This window comes from Meriones unguiculatus, chromosome 5 (genome assembly GCF_030254825.1).
Source record: "Meriones unguiculatus strain TT.TT164.6M chromosome 5, Bangor_MerUng_6.1, whole genome shotgun sequence".
Lineage (NCBI taxonomy): Eukaryota > Metazoa > Chordata > Mammalia > Rodentia > Muridae > Meriones > Meriones unguiculatus.
Window position 1 is genome coordinate 118,417,133 of NC_083353.1, and position 26,747 is coordinate 118,443,879.

General features: G+C 40.8%; 1 protein-coding gene and 1 non-coding gene across 4 annotated transcripts; both read right to left on the minus strand.

The window, feature by feature from the left end:
• Window positions 1–1,831: 1,831 nt before the first annotated feature.
• Window positions 1,832–26,677, minus strand: Clec1a (C-type lectin domain family 1 member A). 3 transcript variants are annotated; one of them, XM_060384284.1, is made up of 6 exons: window positions 24,453–26,677; window positions 11,705–11,803; window positions 10,325–10,501; window positions 8,171–8,322; window positions 4,859–4,925; window positions 1,832–3,933 (listed from the first exon to the last, which is right to left on the minus strand). In XM_060384284.1, exons 1-6 carry the CDS (start codon window positions 24,562–24,564, stop codon window positions 3,920–3,922), a joined length of 621 nt encoding a protein of 206 aa, XP_060240267.1. In that variant the 5' UTR covers window positions 24,565–26,677; the 3' UTR covers window positions 1,832–3,919. The 3 variants fall into 3 exon arrangements, with proteins under 3 accessions (XP_060240267.1, XP_021510964.2, XP_060240266.1); XM_021655289.2 differs by having other exon boundaries at window positions 4,859–4,977; XM_060384283.1 differs by lacking the exon at window positions 24,453–26,677 and adding an exon at window positions 23,899–24,422 and having other exon boundaries at window positions 4,859–4,977.
• Window positions 7,661–7,792, minus strand: LOC132654434 (small nucleolar RNA SNORA17). Its single transcript, XR_009592083.1, has one exon. It is a non-coding gene; the product is annotated as a small nucleolar RNA SNORA17 (small nucleolar RNA).
• Window positions 26,678–26,747: the final 70 nt, after the last annotated feature.

Below are 26,747 nucleotides of genomic sequence, written 5' to 3' on the forward strand. Positions count from 1 at the left end.
GCAATGAGAAGATCATGTCTTTCTCTTGTTTTTGTTTATTTACCTTGAGGTGGTGTTTAAAAGGTGGAAGCAACACACACACACACACACACACACACACGCTCCAAAAAAGGAAAAAAAGATTCCTCTGGTTTTCTGGGATCCTGGGAAAACAAACAGCCCACAAACCGTAAAAGTTGTAGGCGGCTTGGTTTTCGCACAGGTGGCAGCTGGTCGCTAAATATACTAATCTGGAAAGCAGAGAAACAATGGTGATTTTTAGCAGTAAACACTGTGTGTCTCTGAGAGTCTTCAAAGGCTTGTTGCATGGCTATGTTTAGAGAAAGGATGGGAAGCACTGACAGTTCTCAAAAAAGTACAAGGAAACCAAATGCAAACATCCCTCACAGATGTTATCCAGCCTGTGTGTGTACAGTGCTGTCTTTACAAGGCAGAGATTTATCTACAGTGAAGCTGACCCAATTGCATGCCATCTCCCAGGCAGCCATGGCTGTGCCTACACAGATACAACAGTCGGGAGAGTGCTCGCTGCAGGATGCTAGTGACCCAGGATAGCTGTCCTTCTTTATGGGAATTAGCCGTAAGAGGACCAGTTTCATATCCTAATCCTACCAATGAAGAATTAGGTACTTTTAATTCATATTATTGAGTCAACATTTAAGTGGAGAACAATGATAATAATTCCTCTGCAATTGGAAACTGACTCTGCTACATATTACAGCACAGTAAAGGCACCAATAAAATACTGAAATAATAGTATTGGTGGAATAATAAGCTTGTTGTTAGAGTCTAAAGATCTTTCCATAAATGGGTTTTGTGTATCTTAAGTCACATGCTACTTTTATTTTGGGTATCTTACAAACACTGCGCTTGACCCCCAAACATTGAGGCTGGCCCCAGGACAACCACTCAACTCTTGTACTTAGTTTGTAATCTGTTTGTATTCCCCAAGTGAAAGCTGCCTATTACCATTCTCAAACTTCCTGCTGTCACCAGGCTCCTGACCTGTTTCCTGCTGATAAGTCCTGAGAGTGTTCAATATCCTCAGGAAAAGAAATAGCTCATTGTGTACCCAAGGGAGCACACTCTATGGGAAAGGCCATGCTCTGTTTGAATCTTCCTGCTGCACTTTCTTCACAATTACCTTCAGGGCAGAGACTAGAAAAATGTCTTCTCACCCCTTCATCTTGGGAAAGCCAGTTCTTATCGTTTCCAATTTTTATTATCAGCAAGCTTTTTCTTCAAATTCATTTTATGATCACTTTTTACGTTTTAAGTGTTTGTGGAGACAGTGTCGCACCTCACCCATTCTCTCATCTTTTGAAATGTTTGTTTATGATGTAAGCAACATTATGAAGTTTGGATCTGGGAAGGGGGATGAAGGTGGATTAAGGGCAACGACAAAGAATAAGCTGAAGAAAAGAAAATATATCAGACAAATGCTATTTTTCTTTTCTCCATGTGAAATGATACTTTGCTTGAGGTCTCAGACTGCAAATGAGACTAGATAGCTAGACTCCTCCAATCAATGGCAGTTAGAGAGATGTATGCCTTCCCTCTTGGGGGCCAGAATGCCAGGAGTCAAAACTTAAATGAGAGTCACGGGCCTCGTTTACAATTAAGTACAAAAAGTTATTGACTTTCTCTTGCTGACTCCCACTTCCTTCTGCAGAAGGTTTATCTTTATTTCTTATTTTGCAATATTGTATTAGACTTTAACTGAGCAGACATTATTTTGTTAATTCTGGGAAATATTTGAGGATATTTTCACCCTTTAATGAACACAGAGGCTGTATTTGTTTCTCCTTGTATTTAAATAAGAATCACTAAACCCTTTTAAATATTTTTTTATTTCCAATACATTTTCTATTATAATTAGCATTATGAGACTAACTTCACACTTCACTTTGAGTAACAGCATCAGGAAATTATAAATATTTCCACTTTTTAATAAGCTACCTGAAGCGAAGTGATTTCGCTCAGTAAAGAAATCAAAACAAGAGACCTAAACCCCTCAAACTTTAAAACCACAAATGCTCTTCTGTTTGCTTGACAAACTAAACCTGCACAGGATTCATTTGCCATTGAAGAAATGCTCCGGCTAGTTAGAAGGAAATCAAAAGGAAAACTCAAGTTGCCTGCCAGTGACCTTTAGATAAGTGACAGTCATCAAATTCTTATGAAAATAAATAAATACGGGATTGTTTGTCATCACAAAGGGTTAACCTAATTGTAATCTCACCACAAGATGTCTGTCTCCCAGTTTTTGCTGTGGAAGACTAAAAGTGTGAAATCTGATCCTGGTGGGGCCAGCCCTCTACTGTTGGCTCATCTCTCACCAATGAAGCCAGTTGACAAGGTGCTATCACCATGCTCTTGTAGCCTTGAATGGCATCATGCAGAGAGACTTATGTCTAGTCAAGGGTCCGGCTGTGTGAATGTCACTTCTTCTATTTCTCTTCTCACGCCTGTTTAGAAATCATGAGGTCTACCACACCTCGGTTAGCCAACATATCCCCCTCAATGTCGTGATTTTTCCTCAGATATTTCACTTATAAAGCCATCTTCTTGAAAAACAATAATTCTTTTTACACTTTCTCATCCCCAAATAATCTCATAGGCAGTATCTTTATGGTGACCCCACCAATTGTCAATGAGCAAGTGTTCAAAGAGCAATTGTTACCATAGTGTGAAAAGCATTCCTTTTCTGATTTCCCCCCAAATGAAAAATTCATTCTAAAAAAACCACCCATTTCACATTATTTCCACTTATGATTATTAAATATTCAGTACCTGAAAGGTATTAACAAGGTTCAAACATGATGGAGGAAAAAAGTCAAACTGTCATCTGTGCATATAAAAAGACTGTTTGGGTTTTGTTGTTTGTTTGTTTGTTTTGTTATTTTTCCCCCGTGCTTCAGTCTCTGTGTTGGGGTATAGGGACATTAATTCTAACTTAGATCAGAGTTGAGATAGTCTCTTTCCTAGGAGACATAATTTGGGAAAGAGAAATGAAGGAGTGAAGATTGACATATTGAGAACCATCTGAGTTGGAAGGCTGTCCACGGGTGTAGCAGGTGAAGTCAGCTCTGAGAGCCTAGGAAAGGCAAAGTGTGAACTGAAATAAGGAGTGGCTGTGTGTATAGCCCACAGGAGTGGAGACATCTGCCAGTTTCTCTTGAATTGCCTGTTAGGACAAAAGGAAGCCATTTTCTTTTCTTCTGTTCTTTCTTTTGCCTTGCTTTTCACATTTCTGTTTTCTTCCTTTCTTTTTTTCTCTCTTGTTCTTTTGTTCCTTCCTTCTGTCACTTGAGGAGATGTTCTCACGTAGCCCAGGATGTAACGGAGGCTGCCTTGAACTTCTCATGTCTTGCCTCCGCTTTCCAAGTTCTGAGACTCATAAAGCACCGGTGAGTTGCTTTGTATCAACTCCTTTCTTTTCTCATGTTTCTCACTTTTTCAAGTGTAACGGAGACATGAAACAGAGGCTGATAACAGACACTGAGAAGGGATAAAGCTTCTTTAAATTAAGGAGGACAACTGTATGGCTTCCTGGGGCTAGGTGGTGGTTCATGAGTAAGAATCTTTGTGACAGGGAAATGTGTGCAAGAACTAAAGAGCTGAACCAGGATTGGGAAAACCTCTCAAGTACCAGTTCCAGCAGCTGCCCTTCTGTTTCCCAAAGCTTTGAATGTGCTTTGCATTGGCCTCACTTGACACAGTGCTTTTCCTGGTAGCTGACTCTGACCTGTTGGTCCACTCCACCCAATGCTTCCTGTCACCTACTGGAGCACCTCGGGTACCACTCTCCCTGCGTTCCTCTCACAGGCACACCTCCTCAGCTCTTTGCAGTCCTTTGAGTAAGCCTTTCCATTGAAGATGGTCATACAGTCCCTGTTTCTTAGGTTGGTGGGATCAATTATAATCTCAAACCTTAAGAAAGAAAGAAAAAGGAAGGAATTTAATTTAATCAGGGTTTATTTCTTAAAGGGCATATTAAGAATCAACAAAAAGCATTTTTCATGTGACAAAGATCATAATCTAGGATATCTTTGCTGAGGGGATGGGGCCAGTGAACTCCACTTTCAGCCCCTCAGTTTCCACCTAGTTCTTAGAAGTCACAGACCTTTCAAAACAGCAAAAACTGTTCTTAAAGCAGACACACACTCTGATTTTACTGCTAATTTATCTATCTATTTACTGCTAAAGTTATCTATCTTTTCTAGTGTTCAGTTTCCTTAATTAAAAATAAAAGAGGGTTACATTACTATGTCCTGTTCTTTCATAGAGAGAAAAATCTGCTCTAACTGAGCTTTAAATGTAATAAACTTTCATTAAAAAATTAGATTTACCCCTGTCATAGAATATCATGCACACCCTATCTGAATGTTTCTATAGTAAATAAGATTTTGGTTTTTTCTGTTTTTTTTTTTTTTTTATTTACATTATACAGCCAGGAAATCTCTGAGGCCGTAGCCTACCCATGGCTATTGACAGACTGTAGGACCTTGGATGAACATAATTACATCTGAGCCTCCTAGGTTTCTCTTTAATTACTTGCCCAAAGAAGATCTTCTCCCCTTTTTCTTCTCTCTCTCATTACTTTGTCTCCCAGAAAATGTCTGCCAGACACTCACTGCTGAAATCAGCCAGCAAAACATCTGCTGATTACTTGATAACCCTTTTTTGTCTGTCTCTCCCACCACTTTTTCTAAACCATTTCAGCACAAGCACCTCTGGGCATCCTCCTGCAATCACACTCTCCCCTGCAAAACAGATGCTCCATAATTACTGCCGAACCACACCGCAAATCTGTCTTTATCACATGCCTCTCCCACAGAATGTTCTGAAGGCTTACAGTTCAAAGGAGTAAGGTGTCCCATCGGTCCACAGCCAGGCTTTGCCACTGCCGTTGCGGGAGAGCCCTGTCCAATAAGAGTAGAAAAACTCAGAGTAGCTCTGAGGCATGGCAAAATCCTGTGAAAGGCACACAAGAAAACCTTTAGCCTTGAGATGCTTCAGTGAAGAGTACAGGATCATGTGGGGGTCAGAACAGTTTCTAACAGGCTCAAGAGGGAAAGGCATTTGCCATTGAAGCCTTTTGGAAATTTGTCCAGTAAGTATGGGACACACACACACTTTGTCTTAATAAGTATGGAATATACACATATATTATGAAAACAAGAATTGTATCAACCAAAATTTATACTTGATACATTTATTCTTAAGGTATAATATTAGACACAAAATTGATATAAAATATGAGAGGAACGGAATGTGGTGGTGCATATGCCTTTGATCTCGGCATCCAGGAAGCAGAGGTAGGTAACCTTCGTGAGTTTTAGGCCTGCCTGCTCTACATAGCTCGCTCCAAGGTAGGCAGGAATACATAGTGAGACCATGTCTCAAAACACAAATGAAGGAGAGAGAGACAGAGATAAACAGACACAGAGAGACAGAGAGAGTGAGACAGAAAAGTGAAAATAATGGGTAGCTTGAGATATGTCTCAGTCAGTGGGGTGCTTGCCTAGCTTGTGCTGTGTTTTGAGTTCCATCCCTTTCTCCAAAAAGTAATTAATTTTAATTAATTAATTAATTAAACATGAAAGGTTATTGCTGTTATACTCTTAGTTAATGAATTAAAACAAAACAAAAAAGTGGAAGAAGGATTTACAAAATAAAGTGAAATTATTCTGAAAAAAGGAAAAATTTGGAAGTACAAAAATGGAGAAGTAATAGCTGTAAATATCAGGAAAAGAAACTCTGAGAACATGATTATGGAGTAAAGAAAAAGAGAAGAAAATTAAGAAGGATGACATGAATCTCACACTAGGCAGAAAAGAAAAATTTAACTTTTGTGTACATATATGTTTTTCTTACATACACATATAGTCATATACTAATATATGAAAATTCCTTTTCTAATATTCAGCTTTAAAAACAAGCATTGTATTCTTTCCCTCATATTTGACTGCTAGCTTTGAGTTTTTATGTATGTGTGTTTAAATTGGGGTACTCATAGAAGGCAAGAAACTAGTAAGAAGTCATGGGGAGATTTCAAGAAACTAGAAACAGGATGCAGGTGGTATGAAGGCAAGAGAAGGAATGGAACAGGAAACGAGAAAACTTGCAGTTTATTACAATTATTTGACAGGGGGCTGGAGAGATGGCTCGGAGGTTAAGAACACTGGCTGTTCTTCCAAAAGTCCTGAGTTCAATTCCCAGCAACCACATGGTGGCTAACAATTTTTTGACGGAATGCTTTTTCTTTTTTAACTCTTTATTGGTTCTTTGTGAAGTTCGCATCATGAACCGCAATCCCACTCATCTCTCCTTCCCCTCGTAACAACCCTCCACCCTTGCAACCTCTGTAACAGAGGAAAAAAAATCTTATTGTGGAAGCTGTATTGTGTCACAGTGTGTCCCACAGTACACCCTTTTATCCAGTTTTGTTTTTGTGTTTTTTTTTTAACTTGCAAACATTCATTGCAATGACTCTTTAGTGAGGTACTAGGCTTCAGGGCTTCTGCTGCTCTGTTGATAATGGAATCGCACTGGAACTCCTCTCAGATATCAGATACCTGATATCAGATATCTCTGGGATCTGTGGGACTGGCCCCTTCCTGCACTCCCGCAGTTCACTGCAGTTCACCAGTGGGGTAGATATTGGGGTGGGCCAATTCAAAGCCCTAGATCTGGGCCTGAGAGGTACCTGAACTGGTCAGCCTGCTGGCTCTCCCACTCTCATGCCTTTGGCGCTGGTTCCCCAGCGACCCCTGAAACCAGAGCCAGCTCTACCTTGCTGCCCAGGTGAGGTGCAACTCTTATGACCCTTGGGCCAGATCTCCTGCCTGCCTTAGATGGCGAAGGATAGGGCAGGGGAGAAGAGTATCTCTCTCTCTCTCTCTCTCTCTCTCTCTCTCTCTCTCTCTCTCTCTCTCTCTCTCTCTCTCATTAGAGCCACTGCCCAGCAGAACAGGAGGAAGGGCCTGCTCTTCTGCACTCACGCCCTCAGGGCCTCCTTGCCTTCAATCCCCACATGCTGAGCCAGCTCTACTGTGCTGCCCTGTGAGGTACAGGGTCTGCTCTCCCAAGTATTGCAACTAGCTTGGGGAGAGATAGTCTCCAAATCTCATGCCCACAGGGCCCTCTCCAAGGATGCTCAGGTGAGGGGGTGAGGCCAGTTCTGTACAGCCCTCAGACATCAACTGGCCTTTGGTGATAACAGACTTCAGCTGCTTCAGGATCCTATATCCAGAAGTGGCCCCTGGTGGCAGTACAAGTCAGGCCCCCGCCATGGTCCCAGGTGTTCCTCTCTTCCCCCCAAGTCTCCAGTTGGGCCTCTTCACTGTGCCCCACATCCTTCTGTTTCTCTTTCTCTTCCATTTCTCCACCTCTTACCTGCCCCTTTTAGAGGAGCCTGGGGTTTCTGAGCGTCTAGAGTCATCTCAAAAATGGTCTCAGGAGAGCTATGCCCCACTTTTGTATTATGGCCCCAAGCAGGGGTCTTTTTGGGAATGGTCTCACTCTGCCTCCCCAGTCCTGTCCAACGCCCTACTGGAGGTGGCCTCGGGCTAGCTCCCTGTCCGAGCCCCCGGTGCCAGATGGTGGTCATCTGAGGCTTGCTTTTTTTTTTTTTTTCTTCTTTTTTCTTATCTTAAGTGTTAGGCTACTAATCATGCAGATGACCATAGGTATATGAACTGAGTATAGACTTAGCCCCGATCCTCTCTGCCACCTATAGTCGCACAAGTGACACAGCAGCCACACCTGCAACACTGCTAGGGACAGGGATGGAATGTTTTCAGCTCAAAGATTTTTAACATTCATAATGGAAAGGCAGGCAGTACTATTATCGCTGTTCTGGGACTGCACCAATATTATTCTCTTTCCACCCTTTCCAAAACAGGGAAATTAGGACATTTTTTGTTTGTTCGTTTATCTGCCCATTGACTGAGGGGTAGTTGAGCCATTTCTCATCTTTATATGCAGTATTTGGGGGAGAACACAGCTTGTACCCACTTCAGGGATCATTTGGATCAGTAGGAGTAAGGACTGGGTTTCACCGTGAGCGAACGTGGAAATCTGTGAGTCAGAACTTGACTTCTTGCAATGTTCTTGCCCTGTTCTTTGGGGGAACCGCTTCAGATACTGAGGCTCCGGAACTCACCAGCTCTTCCTGAGTGCTTATCTTCAGCATGGTGGCGTTGTCAGCCAGGCAGAAATATTCACAGCCCTGCCAGTTTTTACTCTCTCTATAGAACTGGTAGCATTTGTCCCCATGCCACTTCCATTTTTCTGGGCAAGGACTGCATCTGTGTCCTTGGAGGGGGGAAAAAAAAGCAAACAAACTTTGGTTATTTATTTTCTACATGGATCTGCTGTTTCCTCTTTTGGAAATAAACAGTGTTTGATATTCCAAGAAGTGACTTGTGTGTCTCTTAGATATTTGAGTGAGCACCTGTGCCACCCGCCCACTCCACACCAGGGACGACCGTAATTGTTGTTGAGCATTCGGTGAGGATTAAAACAGATAGTGCACATATGGAGTATTGGATTTGGTGATGAGTGACTGAAACTTCTTTGTTTATGCCATGTTGAATGTGGATAGAATATCCCTTCACGAGGTGGCTGGTATGACTGCGCCATGGTTCCTCCCACAGGCTGATAAGCATCGGGAGCATCGTTTTGAGCTGGTGAGCTTTGAGGAAGTGATTGGATCCTGAAAGCTTTGATATCATCGATGGACTGATCTCCTTGTTTGGCTCCAAATATGATGGCTTTAGTGGGAGGCGATGAAAATAGGAGCTAAGTGAGAAGTCATTCTTTGGGACGTGTTGTTGGGGCATTGCACCCTTTGTGTATGTCTTTTTTTTTCTGTTTCAGGTATGGCACGATATAAGCTGCCCCACTGTGCCCTTCACTGCCACCATGGGCTGAAATGTCTGAAGCTGGAAGCTAAGCTAGTCTCTCCCCCTTCTCAAGATATTTGTCAGGTAGTCTCAGGCATGGGTCTCTTTTACTTGTCCTGAGCAAGTGTTTGTGTGTGGGTGTGTGGGTGTGTGGGTGTGTTAGAGCAGGGCATTTGATAATATCCATGGTTGCATCACCGTTTTATTCTGGAGGGGATGGAGATACGAACAAAGTTATTTATCTTTAGGCTACATACTGCTTAGGCTACTGTGACATATTCCATGCTTTCTGTTAACCTTTTGTTTTGAGACAGGGACTTATAAAGTGACTCAGCCTGAGGAAAAAAAAAATTCCCCAGGATCCAGCACATACATGAATGTGATATGTGCAAGCATGTAAACAGGGATGTGTTTCATCAGCCAGAGGAGTGTATGTCATGAGAATGAACTGCTTACAGATACTTTGCTCATTTGACCTGTAGAACTAGTGAAACAATGGCCACAGTTCTCAAGCTGAACATACGTGCTCCGTTTGAGCTTCTCCTTCAAAGTCCCTGTAGAAGGCTCCATGTGACCATAGCTACAAAACGGTAAATGCCAAAAAGAAAAAAAAAATGTTCAGCAAGGCTACACTCTAAGGTAGGTCAATCAGTTTTATGGTGCATGGAAAGTACATCATCCAAAAATACGTGGTCATTTTCTGTTTGTTTGTGTTCACTAGATTTTGGGCATATGGGATATTAGTGAGTTTATATCTGTGACCCAGACTTTCTTGCATACTGTACTTCTTACACAGCATTAATTCTTAGTTCCCAACTTCTAAATATCACCTTATATTTGAATTGAATGTGGCTGATTTTTGTTTTTGTTTTTGTTTATTTGTTTTAGACAGCTAGATGAGAATCCTGGATTTTTTTTTTTTTTTGATGGTTTAGAATCCTACAAAGAAAAAAATAAAAGTCCACTGGGCTGTTGGAGAAACAAGAAAAGAGGGAATTATAGTAAATGAAGTTACTGGTCTTGTGGAAAACAACACTTAGAGAAGTGTGCCTTGAGACACTGTTTACTGAGAAAAATCACTGATCCGTCTGCTTGCGGGGGAAGTGGTGGGAGGAAGGATAATGATGCAACTGTGGTATTTCAGTTTCCAAAGGAGAAGACAACAGGGACTGCAAAACGTAGGTGGCTCCTTCTGCTTGTGTGGTGGAATGGGCAGAAGCAAGAGCTGACTTAGACCCATAGTGCAACGCGATGAAGATTCAGACCGTTGACAGAAAAACAAGTCACCGTGAACTAAAACAACTGTGATTTATTTCAAGTTCCCTGAATTTTTAAATAATTCCTGCACGAGTCTAAAAATATGAAGACTGTAATTATAACTGTCTTGTGCTGGTTTAGTATGACATGCTCACCTCCGCTTTTGTTGTAAAGCTCACGACACAGTTTTACAGCTACCTGCTGAAGAGTTTCAATAAGCTTCCTGTTCTGGCCCTGGAGAGACTGCAGTTGTCGGGAGATGTTCGCCAGCCTTTCATCCTTTTCAGTGATGCTGTCTTGCTGGTTATTGGAGAGCTGGTAGAACTGAAAAACTAAGTCAAGTGACCAAGTCAGACTCCTCTCATGATGCTCGTATGCCTCTTTCTATTTTCTTCACTTGGGGAGACAATGAAGCACAGAGTTTAACAGCTTAGCATGGAGAGCTCACATTGTCATGTCTAGCGGCATAGTTAATTGCATAATCTCAGGCAAATTTGTATATTCACCTTTGTGGAAAACGTGAAGTCATAAGAACCCAGTCCCAAACTCTTTTCCTGCTCAACATTTCATGCACAGCCAAACCTAAAACTATAAATCTGCTTATCTATTGATTATTTATTGTATTGCACACTGGAAAGATGATCTATGCTACTGTTCATTCCATTATTAAAACGTTCAGATGTCAGTTCTGTATTTTTAAAGATTTGCAGTTAGGGTCTTTGAGAACAAGTAACTTCTCTAGTGTCACCCAACTAAGCACATTTCAACACAGGTTTGAACTTCAGTTTTCTAAATCACGAGAAGTGAATCACGAGTCATGAGAGTTACTTTATGTTCCAAAAAAAGCAGGTGATTACAAAACAGTGCTGTATCAAGACTATGTAAGTTCTGGAGTAGAAAGGAGTAACAGGATTTCCTTTTAATTTTTAAATTGAAGTTCATAAGTTTACTTCTGACTTCAGACAAAATCAACTCCTGACCTATGATCTGCCTTACTGTGTAGCTTTTGGTTGGTGTCACCATCAGCAATTCAGAAAGGGGCTGTGAATTCTTACCCTCATGAAGCAAATTACCCTGAGCCCATCAAGGAACTTACCATTGCTGCTTTGAAATGTAAAGGTATTACACCTGCAATCTTTATTCTTTGATTTTCACACCTTTTTTTTTTTGAAAATAACTGTATCACTTCCCAGCCTCTTTGACAAATGTGATTTAGCACTCCTATGCTCCTTGTGTAGAGGGTGGATGTGTGCAGAAACCACTTTCCCCTGAACCATTCATGCTCTCTCAAGCGGTGATTTACATACTGACATGTAAGCAAATGAAATATTTATCTCAAACAGAATGTGTTCTCCTAACTGAAAATGCTTGCTGTATTCCAACACATCAACTACTAGTCAATTAGACAGTCGCCTTTAGAAAAAGAACAAGGCTCCAGAATTAAGGTTTGAATAAACTCATAGCAAGTCTCCTCCTGGACAAATGGAGGAACAGGGAACTCCTCCCTCACCCCACAGGGTAGAGTGCAGACTTACACACTAGGCCCAGGGCCGCCAGGCCGATGAGCAGCACCAAACACAAGGTCAGGAGCGTCAGGGCCACTGGGCGCCAGACTGAAGACGGTGTCCCATTCTCTGCAGAGAACAAAGAGTAAGTAAGGGTGGTCTTTTCTTTCTTTTGTTTTAAAATAATTTGTCATCAGACACAGAGGCAGGAGTACCTTCTAGATGCAAAATGAAGGCAGCCAAGACTTTACCTTCTGTCCTCAGAATTTTGGCCGTAAAACCCGTGTAAGTCTCGCTCTTACATCTAGTTCATTCACAAGCGCCACCATTTCTGTCTGCTCGCTGAGGCCTACATTATGCATTACCATGACAGTTAAATGCTTGTTTTATAACCTTATGCTTTGTCAAAATGTTGACTGTGGAGGCCACGTGTGGTGATGCACACCTTTAATCCTAGCAATAGGGAGGCAGAGGAAGGCAGTTTTCTAAGGGTTGGATGCCAGTCTGGTCTATGTAGCAAGTTCCAGGCCAGCTAGGGCTGCACTGTAGGTAGAGATAGGGGGATCAAGATTTCAAGTTCATCTTTAACTACATTATAGAATTAGAGACCAACCAGTGTTGACACAAAGAAAGAAACAAGAACCCTAAAGCCAAGAATCCCAAACCTGACCAAGGGGTAACCTGTTTACATCATCAGGAAAAACATGCAATTAATTGTTTCTTAATGTTCCCTGCCCCCAGTGCTCCACCTATATGTGGAAAACAAATGACATGTTTATCATCAGAAATGATGCTTTTACTCTTTGTTTTTAAAGTTTCTTACATAAAAGTCATAATTTGTAAGAATGTTACATATTCATTTACTAGATTTATATCGTCTCCAAACTAAGTCATGAAAGAACAAGGCCATCAATTTCTCAGAGATGGGTGTGACTATATCAATCTTCGCACCAGTCAAATAATAAATTAAGACAGAGAAAGAAACACTAGGGACAGTATCTTGACTTTGTTCCCATGGTTTGACCTGTTACAGCAGAGTAGCCACTGTGTCACAAGAAGACCTGTCATCCAGTGAGATCATCTATTTCAGTTATAACCAAGCAGACAGAGTTGAACTCTCCTCCAGTGCAGATAACATCTAGAGTCTAGGACCAGAATAGAACAAAAGCAGAGAGGAACCTGTAAACTATTGTCTCCATTTAACTGAGAAGTCAAGTCAGATTCTGAAACAGAAAGAACAAATGTATACAAGTTCACTTTCAACTGGAAACCGGTTTTATGGAATTGGTCAGGCTGTCTTCACTCTGTCTTCCAAGTCCATCTAACCCCAAATCTTATCCCTGACTCTGTAGCAGACCACCAACTATGGTGCCTCCTTCCTTGGCCCCTACATATTGACCTTCACATCGACAGTGGGAAACTTTAATACCCCACTTTCACCAATAGACAGGTCATCCAGACAAAACTAAAATAAAAAAAAATGCCAATGCTAAATGATGTCATAGACAAAATGGACCTAACAGATACTTACTGAACATTTCACGCAATTGCAAAATAACATAGCTCCTTCTCAGTAGCTCATGGAACTTTCTCCAAAACTGACCACATATTGGACACAAAGAAACTCTCAGCAGATGTAAGAAAGCTGAGATAACACCATGCATCCTATCTGACTACCGTGGATTAAAGCTAGATATCCATAGCAACAGAAAACTTACAAACCTATGGAAACCGAACAACTCACTACTGAATGAAAAATGTATCAAGACATAAATTAAGAAAGAAATTTAAAACATTTTAGAATGTGAAACACAGCATATTCAAACTTATGGGAAATAATAAGGATGGTTCTAAGCTGTAGCACAGAGTGTCCACATTTTAAAAAAATAGTTGGAGATATCTCCAATCAGTAACTTAGTAACACACCTGCAAGCTCTAGAACAATAAGAAATAACACCCAAAAGAAGTAGATGACAAGAAATAATTAAACTCAAAGATAAAAAATCAATGAAATAGAAACAGAAAAAATTTAAAAATCAATGATTTCATTGAAGAGTCATTTTTTGAGAAATCAGTAAGACTGACAAACTGTTACCTAAATTAACTAAAAGGTAAGGGAGAAAAGATCAAAATAACAAAAGTAGGAACAAAGTGGGGACACACCAATGAAATCTAGAGAATCATAAAGACATACTTTAACAACCTATACCTCACCGAATTTGAAAATCTAAAAGAAGTATATATATGTATGTATATGTATAGATATAGTATATATGTGTATATACATATACACATACATATATATATATATATGATCTAACAAAGTGAAATTAAGACCAGATAAACAATGTAAACAGACCTACAACCTCTCGTGAAATAGAAGCAATCACTAAAAGTCCCTCACTAAAAAAGACCAGAGCCAGACAGTTTAACATGAGATTTTACCATTTTCAAAGAAGATTTAATTTCAATATTCTTCAAATTATTCCACAAAATAGAAAGAGGAGAAACATTGCTCAATTCTTTTTAAGAGATCATAGTTACCTTGATATGTAAACCACATACAGACTCAACAAAAAAAAAGAGAATTACAGACCAATTACCCTGATGAACATCGCTGCAGAGGTTATCAGTTAGATATTTGCAAACCAAATCCAAGAACACATTAAAAAGACCATCCACCATGATCAAGTAGCCTTCATCCCAGAGGTATAGGGATGGATCAGCATACATAAATAAATAAAGGTAACCCACTATGTAAAAGAAAAACCCAAGAGATCATCTCATTAGATGCAGAAAGGAGCTTTGATGAAATTCAATACTCCTTCATTATAAAAGTCCTGGAAAGACAAGAAAGGGATTTAAGAAATATACTTCAAAATAATAGAACCGATTTATAGCAACTCCACAGCCAATATTAACTCCAGGGAAAAGAAAATAAAAGCATTTCCACTGAAATCAGGAACAAGATAACTAAGTTTATCTCCATATTTATTCAGCATAGTTCTTAGCTACAACAATAAGATGGCTGAAAGAAATCAAGAGAACTCAAATAAGAACGGAAGAAGCCATTGTATTTCTATTTGCAGATGATAAGATAGTATACATAAGTGACCCTAAAACTTCCACCAGCAAACTCCTACAGCTGATAAACACTTCTATCAGAGTAGCAGGGTACAAAATTGATTCACAAACCCAGTAGTCTTCCTATACACAAAAGAAAAACAGACTGAGAAAGAAATGAGGAAAACAGTACCTTTCAAAGTAGCTTCAGAAAACATAAAATATATTGGCACACCTCTAACTAGGAAAGTGAAAAGATTTGTATAATAAAAACTTTAAGACACTGAAGAAATTAAGGAATGCGTCTGAAGATGGGAAAGTCTCCATAAATAGGTAGGATTACTATAGTAAAAAATGATGATTTTTAACAAAAGCAGACTCAGTGCAATCCCCATTCAAATTTCAACACAATTCTTCACAGAACTTAAAAGGACAATTTTCAGCTTCATATGGAAACACAGAAAGCCCAGGAGAGATTTAAACAAACAAACAAACAAAAAATAACTCCTGAATAATAAAAATAACTGCTGGAGGTATCACCACCCCTAATTACAAACTAGTACAGAGCTATAGGAGTAAAAACAACATGGTATTGGCCTAAAAACATACACATTGATCAATGGAATCAAGTTGAGGACCCAGGCACAAATTCTCATACCTACGAACACCTGATTATTTTAATATTTATTTATCTATTTATTTATCTATCTATCTATCTATTTATTTATTTATTTATTTATTTTTTGGGGAAGAAACAAGGTCAAGTGACCATTTTTTTAAATTTATTTTTATTTTTATTTTTTTATTTTTTTATCAGTTGCATTTTATTAACTCTGATTATTTTTATAAAGAAGCCAGAAATACACACTCGGAAAAAAAAGCATCTCCAACAAATGGTGCTAGTCAAATTGAGGACAGCAACACGTAGAAGAATCAGAAAAGGTTTGCACTTATCATTCTGCACAATAATTCAATTCCACTCCAAGTGGATCAAAGACCTCAACATGAGGCCAGATACACTGAATCATATAGAAGAGAAAGTAGGTAATAATCTTGAGCTCATTGGCACAAGAAAAGAGTTTCTGAACAGAACACCTTTAGCACCATCAGTAAGATCAACAATTAATAAGCAGGACCACATGAAACTGAAAAGCTTCTGTAGGGCAAAGGACACCATCATTCAGACAAAGTAGCAGCCTGCAGAATAGGAAATGATTTTTACCGGCTACCTACCCAATAGAGGGATAATATCCAAATTATATTTAAAAACCTAGACATCAAGTAAACAAATAATCCAATTAAAAAATGAAGTACAGACCTAAACATAAAATTCTCAAAAATACAAAAATGGCTGAGAAGCACTCAAAGACATGTTCAACATCCTTAGTTATCATGAAAGTGCAAATCAAAGCTACTTTGAAATTTCCTCATGCACCAGTCAGAATGGATAATAATAATAGTAATAATAATAAAGACTTCATTCTGGCAAGGATGTGGGGTAAAGAGAACACTCACCCATTGCTGGTAAGAGTGAAAACTTGAATAGCCTCTGTAAAATCAGTATGGCAGTTTCTCAGAAAGTTGGGAACAGATCTACCTCAAGATCCAGCTATACCTCTCTTGGCCATATACCTACCTAACGGATGCTTCATCCTACCACAGAGACATTTACTCAACATTTATGCTGCTTCATCTATAATATCCAGAAACTGGAAACAACCTAGATGTCTGCCAAGGAATAAATAGATAAAGAAAATGTGGTACATTTAAACAATGGAATATTGATCACCTTTTTAAACAATGAAACAAAATTTGTAAATAAGTGGATGGAGCTTTAAAAAAATATTCTAATTGGTTAACACAGACATAGAAAGAAAAATGATATATATTCAATTGGAGGTGGGTGTTAGCTGCTAAGTCTTGGATAAGTAAGCTATACTCCATGGACTAGGTAGGAGGAATGAATCTCCCTAGGAAGGGGAACTAGAATAAATAGTATGGCTGGATAAAGTAGGGGAACTGGAACAGAAGAACCAAATGAAGATGGATTAAGAAAAGGGGACAAAGGAGAGTATATAGGAAGAAACAACTAAAACTAAGGGCCATTTGAGGGGTCATATGGAAACCTATTAAAATAGAAGCTTCTTAAAATATACACACACATATGAAAGCAATCTAAATGAAATCACCAAGTAATGGGGTGATAGAGCTTCAATTGGACATCCCTAGACACCAAGTGCAGATTCCAGGACAAGGAATGGGTTTCATCTAATAGAGTTATTGACCTATGGCTCCCCCCCCAAACAATCCAGGCTGTTGCCAAGACTATTGGCTGTTCTCCACAAATTGATGGTAAGGCCCTATTACTGAAGAAAATGCCCATATGACTCATTGAACATGGAGAATTTGGGCTGTTACCTACCTAGAACCTTCCCCCTACTGACTAGTGTTCAAGGTACTGGAGTGTACCCTGCATTCTAACAAAGAAGAAAGACAAGGACCAATAGCCCAGCTACAAACCCTTTGATCTGTAATGATGAACTAATGCAATAATGGCACAAAATTAGGGCAGCAACCAAACAACATCTGATTGGATTTATGAGATGGAACCTATCCCCAACAATGCTCAGATGGCTAAGAAGCCAAGACTAGATAGGCCAGAGATCTAGGGAAAAACTAAATACTACTGTTCTGCTAAAGGAACATAGCAATAAAATGACTCCTAATGACATTCTGCTGTGCTCTTAGATCTGTATCCTACTCCTCCATCATCAGAAAACCTCCCTCCTGCAATAGATGGGCACAGAGACCCACAGCCAATGTGCAGAGAATGAAACCTCAGAACACCCAGTCCTACATGGGCTGTCTCTAACGAATCCCTCCCCTCAGGGTCAGAGAATCTTGCTGAAGAGGAGCCAGGAGGAGTGTAAGAGCCAAGAGAATGGAGCACAAAGGAAACAAGGAAACAAGGACTTCTAAAGGAAGCTGGACCAACGCACTTACGAATTCACAGACTGTGGCAGCATGCACAGAGCCTGCATGGATCCGCATCAGATGGGATTCTAACACCAACATGAGAAGTGAACACATGGCCCAGCCCTAACCCAGAAGCTGTCTCTAATTGATAAGCACTTGCAAGTGAAAACAGTTTTCTTGAATAGAATCTCATTGGGAAAACAAACCACTCTTAAAAGCAGGTCCCATGCCCAGCAGTAGGTGTGTGTGTGTGTGTGTGTGTGTGTGTGTGTGTGTGTGTGTGTGTGAATGTGTACGTCTCTATGTTATATATGTTTCTTTTACTTTTTGTTTGGCTCTTTTTCTTCTATTTGTTTTGTAAGTTTGTTTTTGTTTTTTCTTATTTTGTTTTATCATTATTTATCATTATTATTTAGACGCCTGTTTGTTTTCTAATGAGAGACAGAGAGAGTGTGGATTCAGATAGGGGGTGGGGAGGGAGAATCTTTGAGTAGGTGGGGGAGGGGAAATTGTAATCAAAATATAATGTATGAGAAAAATCTATTTTTAATAAAATAAAAATTAAAAAAACACTTCTTTCCAAAGAGATTCTCTATATCATATATTCTAGGCACAGAGATGGGAGTTAGCTGCTATTGACACAGTGAAGCAGGAAAGACTGTGGACATAGGACACATGAGGCCTGTCCTCCTGAACTTACATGTAGTCAGGAAAACAAATCAAAATTCAGAAAGGAGACACATGGGTGTGTTTGTTTATATTTTAAAATTTGACTCATGTTTCTTAACAATCATCTCAGTAGATAGCTCACATTCTATTTAGAAAAAATTTCAAAGCACGTTTTATCGATTATAGAGATTTCATTATGACCCTACCTGATTTAATGATGTCCAAAAACTTTTTTGCGTTTGAGAAGAAAGTCCCAGCATACACTGTCTTAGCCAGACTCTACCCAGATCTTTTATTAATTTCTCAACTATTCTGATATTGCTTTGATGTTGTAATCACAGAATCTTTCTGTCCTGTCCCTGCATCCCTCAGACTGAACTCTACCTCAGTTCCCTGTGTTCTTTCTCCCTTCCTTTGCTTCTACAACCAAGCACCCATGATAAAATGCCAACGAACTTAACAGTTTTCCCTTTTTCTTGATTCTGTTTTTCTCACTGGCTGCTTCTCTTCTTGCTACGAGTCTAAAGTTTCTTAATTATGCTCCAAATGTTCCCAACAATGCTGAACCATCTCTCTAGGGACCACCTCCACCTTAACAAGAGATTTTTCAAAATAAAAATAATAAGCTGTGTGGGAGATGCCTAATTTTGGCTTGGCTTTCTTGTAGTTTGGGATGTTGGAAGAGAATCCGTATGCTGTCTCCGGTGGCTTGTTTAGACAGAGGCGTGGATAGTCCACAGAATGATACAAACATCCCCAGGAATGCTGAGATATATATAGAAGAGAATACCATCTTCCTGTGTCCTCTTAATACTACACTGCCATAAAACACTAGAGTGCCAGAGTCAAGTTTTGACTACAAACTCTTTTGTCGCAGGAAACTTGGCAGCTGAAGAGTATTGTCATGCTTAATTAGTTATTCCTCGGTCAGGTAAACCTCTACACTCCCCCAAACCAACAGCACACCAGAAATGAAACGGACACCATTAAACAAGGGCTACAAGGGTAATCCCGAAGGGCAAGGAGTCACAGAACCTAGAAACAGTTTCAGCAGTTTGTGCAAAGCCATGCTGGATATGTGTAGCAGAGCTAGGATGTGCTCAACACGCTTCGCCCTGTTCCTTGTGCGCTCCATTTCTTCCTACGAAGACTTCCCGCCTTCAGCTGAACAGTCCCCCGGGCCGCTTTGTAGTAAGTTCTCACGATTCTTGAAGCCAATTTAGGCCAAAATCAGCACCTCATTTTAGCCCTCCAAATTCTTAGTGGTGTTAATTTTTCCTCATAATCCATTCTGCCTCTGACACTGAACAGGCTAGTTGCTCCTCTCTGACGCCCCCTCCACAGTGCCGTGCACAGAGTGGGAAAGTCACCCAATGCTCCAGCTTGCTCTTCTGGAAAATCCAGGCTGGACCTTGTAGACCTGGGACAACAGTGCTTCTCTTGGGGTGCACAAAACAGTCATCAGTTCAGTCCTGGGTGCCTTCTGTGCTCTCCAACAAGACTCCAGCAACACTCAGGACATTTCTTTCAGCTTTGTGCTTTCTGACTTTCTAATGCCTCAAAAATAGGGCCTCCCCAGTGCCCACCATGGTGTTTAATATTTAGTGGGCATGCCTGAAAGATTTATGATATCATGGAAATGTGACTTGTGCCTTATTTTGCTGCAATGGCCCACAGAAATGAAACTAAAAAGAAGGGAGAAAATTGCAGCAACATTGCAATAATAAGAGTAGGGTAAAACAGAACTAGAATTGACTTTTAAATATGTTTTTCAAATGATTGCTAATGAACGTGTCTGTTTATTGTTGTTAGGGTAGCATTTCCACTGACGTCATCAGGAACCTTCTGTGACATCATTCCCCTACTCTTGATATTGTTTGGGTGAGCTGGCCATCCTGAGTTTCTTTTTAATTTGCAGTGTGGTTAGGATCTCTCCCGTCTTAAAAAAATAAATTTAAAATGTCCTTACTCAATCATGTAGCAACTCAGCACTAACATAAAAAAGAGAAAAATCATAAAAAGCTTCACTTCCTCAGCAGCCCCTTTTTGATACACTGCTATAACATAACCAGTAGCCTGACCTTGGGTGGGGCCACACAGCAGTGATCCTGGCTCTTGGGAGACTGAGACAGGAAGATTTTTTTTTTTTTTTTTTTTTTTTTTTTTTAGTTGAGGAGCATTCTGAGCTATGCAGGGAGTTTCAGCCCTAAAAACTGATGATTTTGATGATAAATAAACTTTCATTTTCTCCTTATTGTTGAAATACTAAACTGTGTTTAGTCTCCTCTTAAATGTTCTTCGGCCTCTGTTATTTTTAACATTCCGCTATTGCCTCCCAATGTCCTGTCTACTATTTTGAGTTTACTCTTTCAGTGTGCCAGGTGCTTCTTTCTGCCAGACTCTGTCCTGCTTCCACCTTCTCTGCTGCTCCTTTCTAGAGCCTCTGAATGGGTCCTCCTCTCCAGGTCCTGAAGCTGATGTTCCATAGATTATCTCCTTGCCAGTCAAATTTTTTTATTAGTCAATTTGTTTTTATAGATTTCTGACTTTATGTTCCCTCCCTCTGATCTGATTCACTCACGCAAATTTTATTTCTATTCATATTACTTAAATGATTTATTCATGTATTATGCCACTGATTAGTACACACACACACATATATATACTCTAAAATCCTTACCCTGAACACACATTCTTCCTACATATACGTTTTGCCCAAAATTCTTACCCTGAACCCACGTTCTTAAAATAGATGTGTCTTTAGACAGCTGCGAATGATCTCACCCTCTAGACGCTCCGACTCAGGCCGAATTGTCACCCTATGGTTCTTTCTGCGATTTCTACTGCAGCACCTGCCACAAAGCACCTGCCAGCACTTACTCCACATCTGGCATTACTCAGGCAAGCTTGGACTGACATCCCTTTCCTATCTCCTCTCAGGTAGCCCGAGGACTGACATCCCTTTCCTATCCCCTCTCAGGTAGCCTGAAGCAATCCTTGAAGCTCCTTCCCCTCCATATCTAGCCGATAGCTTTCTCCTCTTCCTTCTTACTCTTGTTCCAGAGTTGAGGATTCTTGCCTCCACCTGGACTAGAGAAAGTACAGTGCATTGGCTCATCCAGGTCTGTGGAGTCTCCTTCTAACAACACATCATTTGTCTCACTCTATCTTTCTCTCCTTCATTGATCTCTTTTAGACGGAGCTACAACACTTCAGATAGCATAAAAGGCCTTCCTTAGCTCTCCAGACCTGCTCCTCTAGCCACCCTCAGATGTGCGCAGCATACTTACTGCACAGAATTCTTTGAAAACACAGTTTCTTTAAATCCCCCTCAGTTTCCTATTGTAAGTCTTTCTCTGTGGAGCATCCTCAGCCTTGAACACACCCACCCATGGTTTTTTGTAATCTGGAAAATGCTAAAATCAACTCAATGCAATGACCACTCTCTCCAGATATTTCTGGGTCTCTTTTAGCCCCCTAGATGTAAATGGTTAGGCTTTCATATGCTTGCACATGCTCCAAGGTAGTATGCTATTATATAGGAAGCTGAGTTAGGAAAGCTCCCTCATAGCTCGTAACTGAGGCTCTACTGTATTTGGCCTTGTGTGCCCAGTCCTTGGCATACTTGACCTGAATTTGTGGAAGTTATGTGTACGGTTATTTCTTTTATTTTTGACTGTCTCCTTAACTGTTTGGTGTTTTCAGACAAGTACGACTGTTATATGGATAACAGGAGATCCTCAAAAAGCAACCGTGGTGTTTATTTGTATTAGGTCAAAAGAAACAGTTATTAAAAAGTGCTCACTCGTATTTTTATCACACCTTCATACTGAGTCTAAAATTGCCAAAAATTCTGATTTCTGTTGCTCTTTCTACATTAGAGATATATCGGAAATGTTTTCTTAAGAAGAATTTTTATGACATTCCTCTAAATATCTGCGTATCGCAAGATGGAACCGAGATAGCACAAAGGCAGGCCGAGAAAACTTTTTCCAGATGTTTGCCCCTGAGTCACTTCCTTGTAACCTTTTCTCCCACTGTTCCAATCTCCATTTCTCACAAGGAGGCTGCCAAATGTTGTACCAAGTGTTCCATCTTGCCCCGCCTTTGTCTCCACCCTTCAGTCTTGAGGTGTTTGGTTGCACACAGTGTTCCTGATTATTCAGGTCATTGGCCCTTCTCTAGGCAGGGGTGAAAAAGTGAAATTGCACACTGTCCTCTAGAAACCATGGCCCGGGAAGCTGATTGTTCGTGAAATTCGATGGAGGAAAGCCTTTCCAAGTCTATTACCCACATCCTTCCCCGTCTATCCACCCTCCAGGTGGAGGAAGCTGGAAATCCCCAACATCCTTTAACCAGCTCTCTGGGTCGTTTTTTGGGAAAATAAGAAACCATATACGTAGGCCTCAGGTAGACAATCATTTATAAATAGAAAGTGTATGGAATGGCTTTATGGACGAAGGGGGGGAAGCCTGAAACGTATTTAATAAAAGAAAGAGAGAAGAGGATGAACATGCGTCCTGATTCACAGAAATGAAGAAACCCTGGATCTGGTCACAAAGGAGAGTACATGACTTGAAGACACGGGCAGGGAGGAGGTGGCGCTGATAGAGACTCACGTAAGAGTCTTAAACGGAACACTAGGGATTTGCAAAGGATGGAATGTGGAGAGAAACATTTTTAGAATGTCTGTTTTGGTCAGTCTTCATACTCTCGGATGCCTTATAAAGAGGTTCTGTTGTTTCTGTTTACTGTTAGCTGAAATCACTATGGACAAACATGGATAAGGCACTGACAGCCAGGCCAGGCATAGCATATGTGTTAATACCCACCTCCCATCGTTAATGCCTGATAAGCAATGGAACTGAGGCCCCAGGACGCTTAGGCCATTCAGTGTAAGTGGCCTACTTGGTGTTAGAACCTAAACATACGGTTTGCTATCTGTACCATGGAGTGGGGTCTTTGCTATAGAACCAAGTCACTTCTCTGCTGTAGGCCAAGCAGGTAACCCCCCCCCCCACACACACACACACACTATATGTGTGGATTGTGAAAATGAGTGGAACTGAAAAATTCTACTCTATTGTAAGACAAATAACATTAAATAGTAAGACGCAGGCTAAATTTAATATATTCTAAATACGACTCAATCATTTTAATATTCTGAAATCAACAGCACAAGGTGGGGAGGATATGGTGGCCCACACTTGGAATCCAGCTACTGAAGAGACAGAGATAGGAGGGCTACAGGTTTGAAGCAAGTGGGCAACTCAGTGAGAAACTGTCTCACACATGATTGAAAGGCCTCTATAGCATAGCTCAGTTATACCGTTGCCCACCAAGAGGAAGACCTTAGGTTCAACCTCAGACCCAAAAGAAAGGGCTTAGGGGAGGGACTAGGAATCTGATGTAAATGAGTCTGAGCTCCCTCACACCATTTCAGACCTAAAGGGACCCACTAAGAAGGAAGGATTTGCTTCCAACGACCTTGATGTCACGGAGGATAAAACCAGTACCTGATGCCGACATGACTCCTCCAAGGTCTTGCAGATTCAAGGTGCATACATTCTAACCAATCCCCTGGTGAATTAGCCTGCGTGGCAACCTCTCCCTGCCAGCCAAGAGTTCAAAACTGACAAAAATAAAATGGTCATTTTTATTGACCTAAATTTCCAAATCCCATCACAGGTGACAGTCCACACGTACAACAACAAGCTGGCCTGGTTTGGCCTTCGTGAGAAAGGAAAAGGAAACAGATGCTACTTTAAGTTACCCACAGTCTCACCTTTCTTTCCCTGCTATGCTTAACCTGAAAATCCACGTTCCCTCCTTGCTGAGCCGGCCAGCGACAGAATGTTAAGAGATCAGACTCCCATGTGTATGCCCTTTCCATTTTTCAAATGTCACATGCGTGTAGACAAGTTGTGGAAAGTGGAGTTAGCCCTCACTGTAAGCCACAGGAAGGTTCTCTCCCTTCCTCTGCCTTGCACATGCCTAGGAAAAGTGCCTCATCTCACGAATTTCTCCAGGGCCCTGTTTTGCTGGGACACTAGGAGACAGGAGTAAGTACCTGAGTCCCTGGGCTCTGCACGTCTGGTGGCAGTGGAGGCTCCAGAATACAGGCTTATGGTGGTGTCATCTTCATGGAGCATGTCCCTTGTGCTGCTGTATTTGGCCTGCATCCTGATTCCTGCAGAGCTGCCGAGGAGATGTGCTCAGATTTGCTGCTCCAGGCTGCCTGTCTACGGTCAGATACCTCAGGAAACCAGGCAATGAGAGGCATTCTTAACGGTCTCTCCCTGCCGGCTGCAGGGGAAGCCTCTGACTCCAGTTCCTGCATGGAGAGGCTGGGCCCCTCCCCTGTGAGCCTGTATTCAGAATGCCAAGTTGGTCTGGCTGAGGGGAAATCGCATGTGTTTTCTGGCTGGGCGGTCCCTGAACAGTAATTACAATATCTGCCTATTTTCAGACCTCCTGTGTATCTGCTTACAAGTCTTTCAGAATTGCAAGATGAAGACGATGAGCCTTCCCAGGAGCACTGAGGGACCTCTCACACTAAAGCATAATCAGAACTGGACCGCTTCTTACCCAGCATGCACCACAGGCTGTTTACTCACCTGTACCTTTGGGGAAGCGAGGGAGACACTTCCTGTCTCCAAGGCAGAGTGTGCATCATTCACTGGATGTCCGACCGACCCCGCAGCAGACCCCTGAGGTCATCCAATCAATTTGGTTCTTCGATTTTATTCAACCTATCTAGGTGAAGTGATTTCTTTAGAGGTCACATAGCTGGCTAGGGTCCGATTAACTCTGGAAGTTCTCTCCAGTTGTCAGCCGTACATTCTCCTCACAATTTGTGGACTTGATTTTGTATTTTACAACACACTAGGCGCTATTGGCAATCCCAGCTTACAGTGCTGTTACTAACCACTGTGCAACTTTGCAAGGCAACTAGCTATGTGTGCCTATACTTGTTAAGATAAGAAATGAGAAAACTGACTTAGACTGTTTCTAGCAGTTCCTCCTGAATCAGCATGTTTGTGTGTGTGTGTGTGTGTGTGTGTGTGTGTTGCACAACCAAATACCTGAGACCAGATAATTCATACATAATTAAAAAAAAGTTTTTGTAACAAATCTGGCTCAGTATCAAGGTGCTGACAAATTCAGTGGTGGGGTGTGGGGTGCATCCTCTAAGGGAGATACTGTCCCATCATATATTGAAAGGTATGATGTCAGGCCTTCCTGTATTTACACAAATATGATTTATTGTACTCTCATCCTTCTATCAAAGATTTCTCACATGGGTAACGGCTGGCTAAAGCAAACACATTAAATGCAGTGTAAAAACAGAGTTAGAGCATCCAGAACATATAAAAGACCACCAAGCCCCACAGATTGTGGATTCATATGTGTTTCAAGCTGAATGTTGTTGGCCCGATTATTATAAATTTAAGATGAGTAATAATGGAAACCATTTATTGAATAGTAACTTGTTTAAAAGTTGAAGATAAAAATATTTCTGTTTGTTTGCACTGGACTGAGTATGAAAATGCTGTAGACGGAAAAAGACGGTAAGAAGTTTGAAGGTCGAGGTATGTGAGCCACAGAGGGTGATGAAGTATTAAGAAGACAGAATGTTAAAAATTACACATTTGTAATCCCAGTGTTCACAGGGCTGAGCAGGTGGATCCCAAGTTCAAAGTCAGCCTGGACTATGTAGAAAGACTGTAAAAGGAAAAAAAAAAGAATGAAAGAAAGAGAGAACAAAAGAAAGAGAAGGAAGAAATAAAGAAAGGAAGGAAGAAGGGAAGGAAAAAGGTGGGAAAGGGAGAGAAGTGTGAAGACTGTGTGAGAAGGGGAAAGAAATTGCAAATGAAGCAGGTAGACAGAGGGGGTTACACCAATTAGGCTGGATGAGAGGGGAAAAGAGATGGAACAGGAAAGTGGCTGGACAGCCGACATAAGGAAACAGTCAGTTCTAGCTCAGTGGAAGATCCTGTCCCAAAAAGAAGGTGGTGGTGAGTGATAGTGGACAATATGGAATATCAACCTCTGATCTCCACATGTGCACAGGTAAGTGAGCACATTCATACATTGATACATACATACACACATGAACTCATGTGTACACACACATGACATTCATGTCTCTTCAAAAATCCCATCCTATGCTTTAACTATTTGAGCTAATTAATCACACTTCTCTCGTATTTATCACTCTTCCCTCTACGGTATTTTCAGATGTTGACAATTCAGATTTGAATATTAAGTGATGAGAGCAAGCTTCACAGAAATGTATATGCTTTTCTCTGAGACCTTCTAAAATCTTAAAGAATCCAAGTTTATGCTTCTACAAAAAACTGTC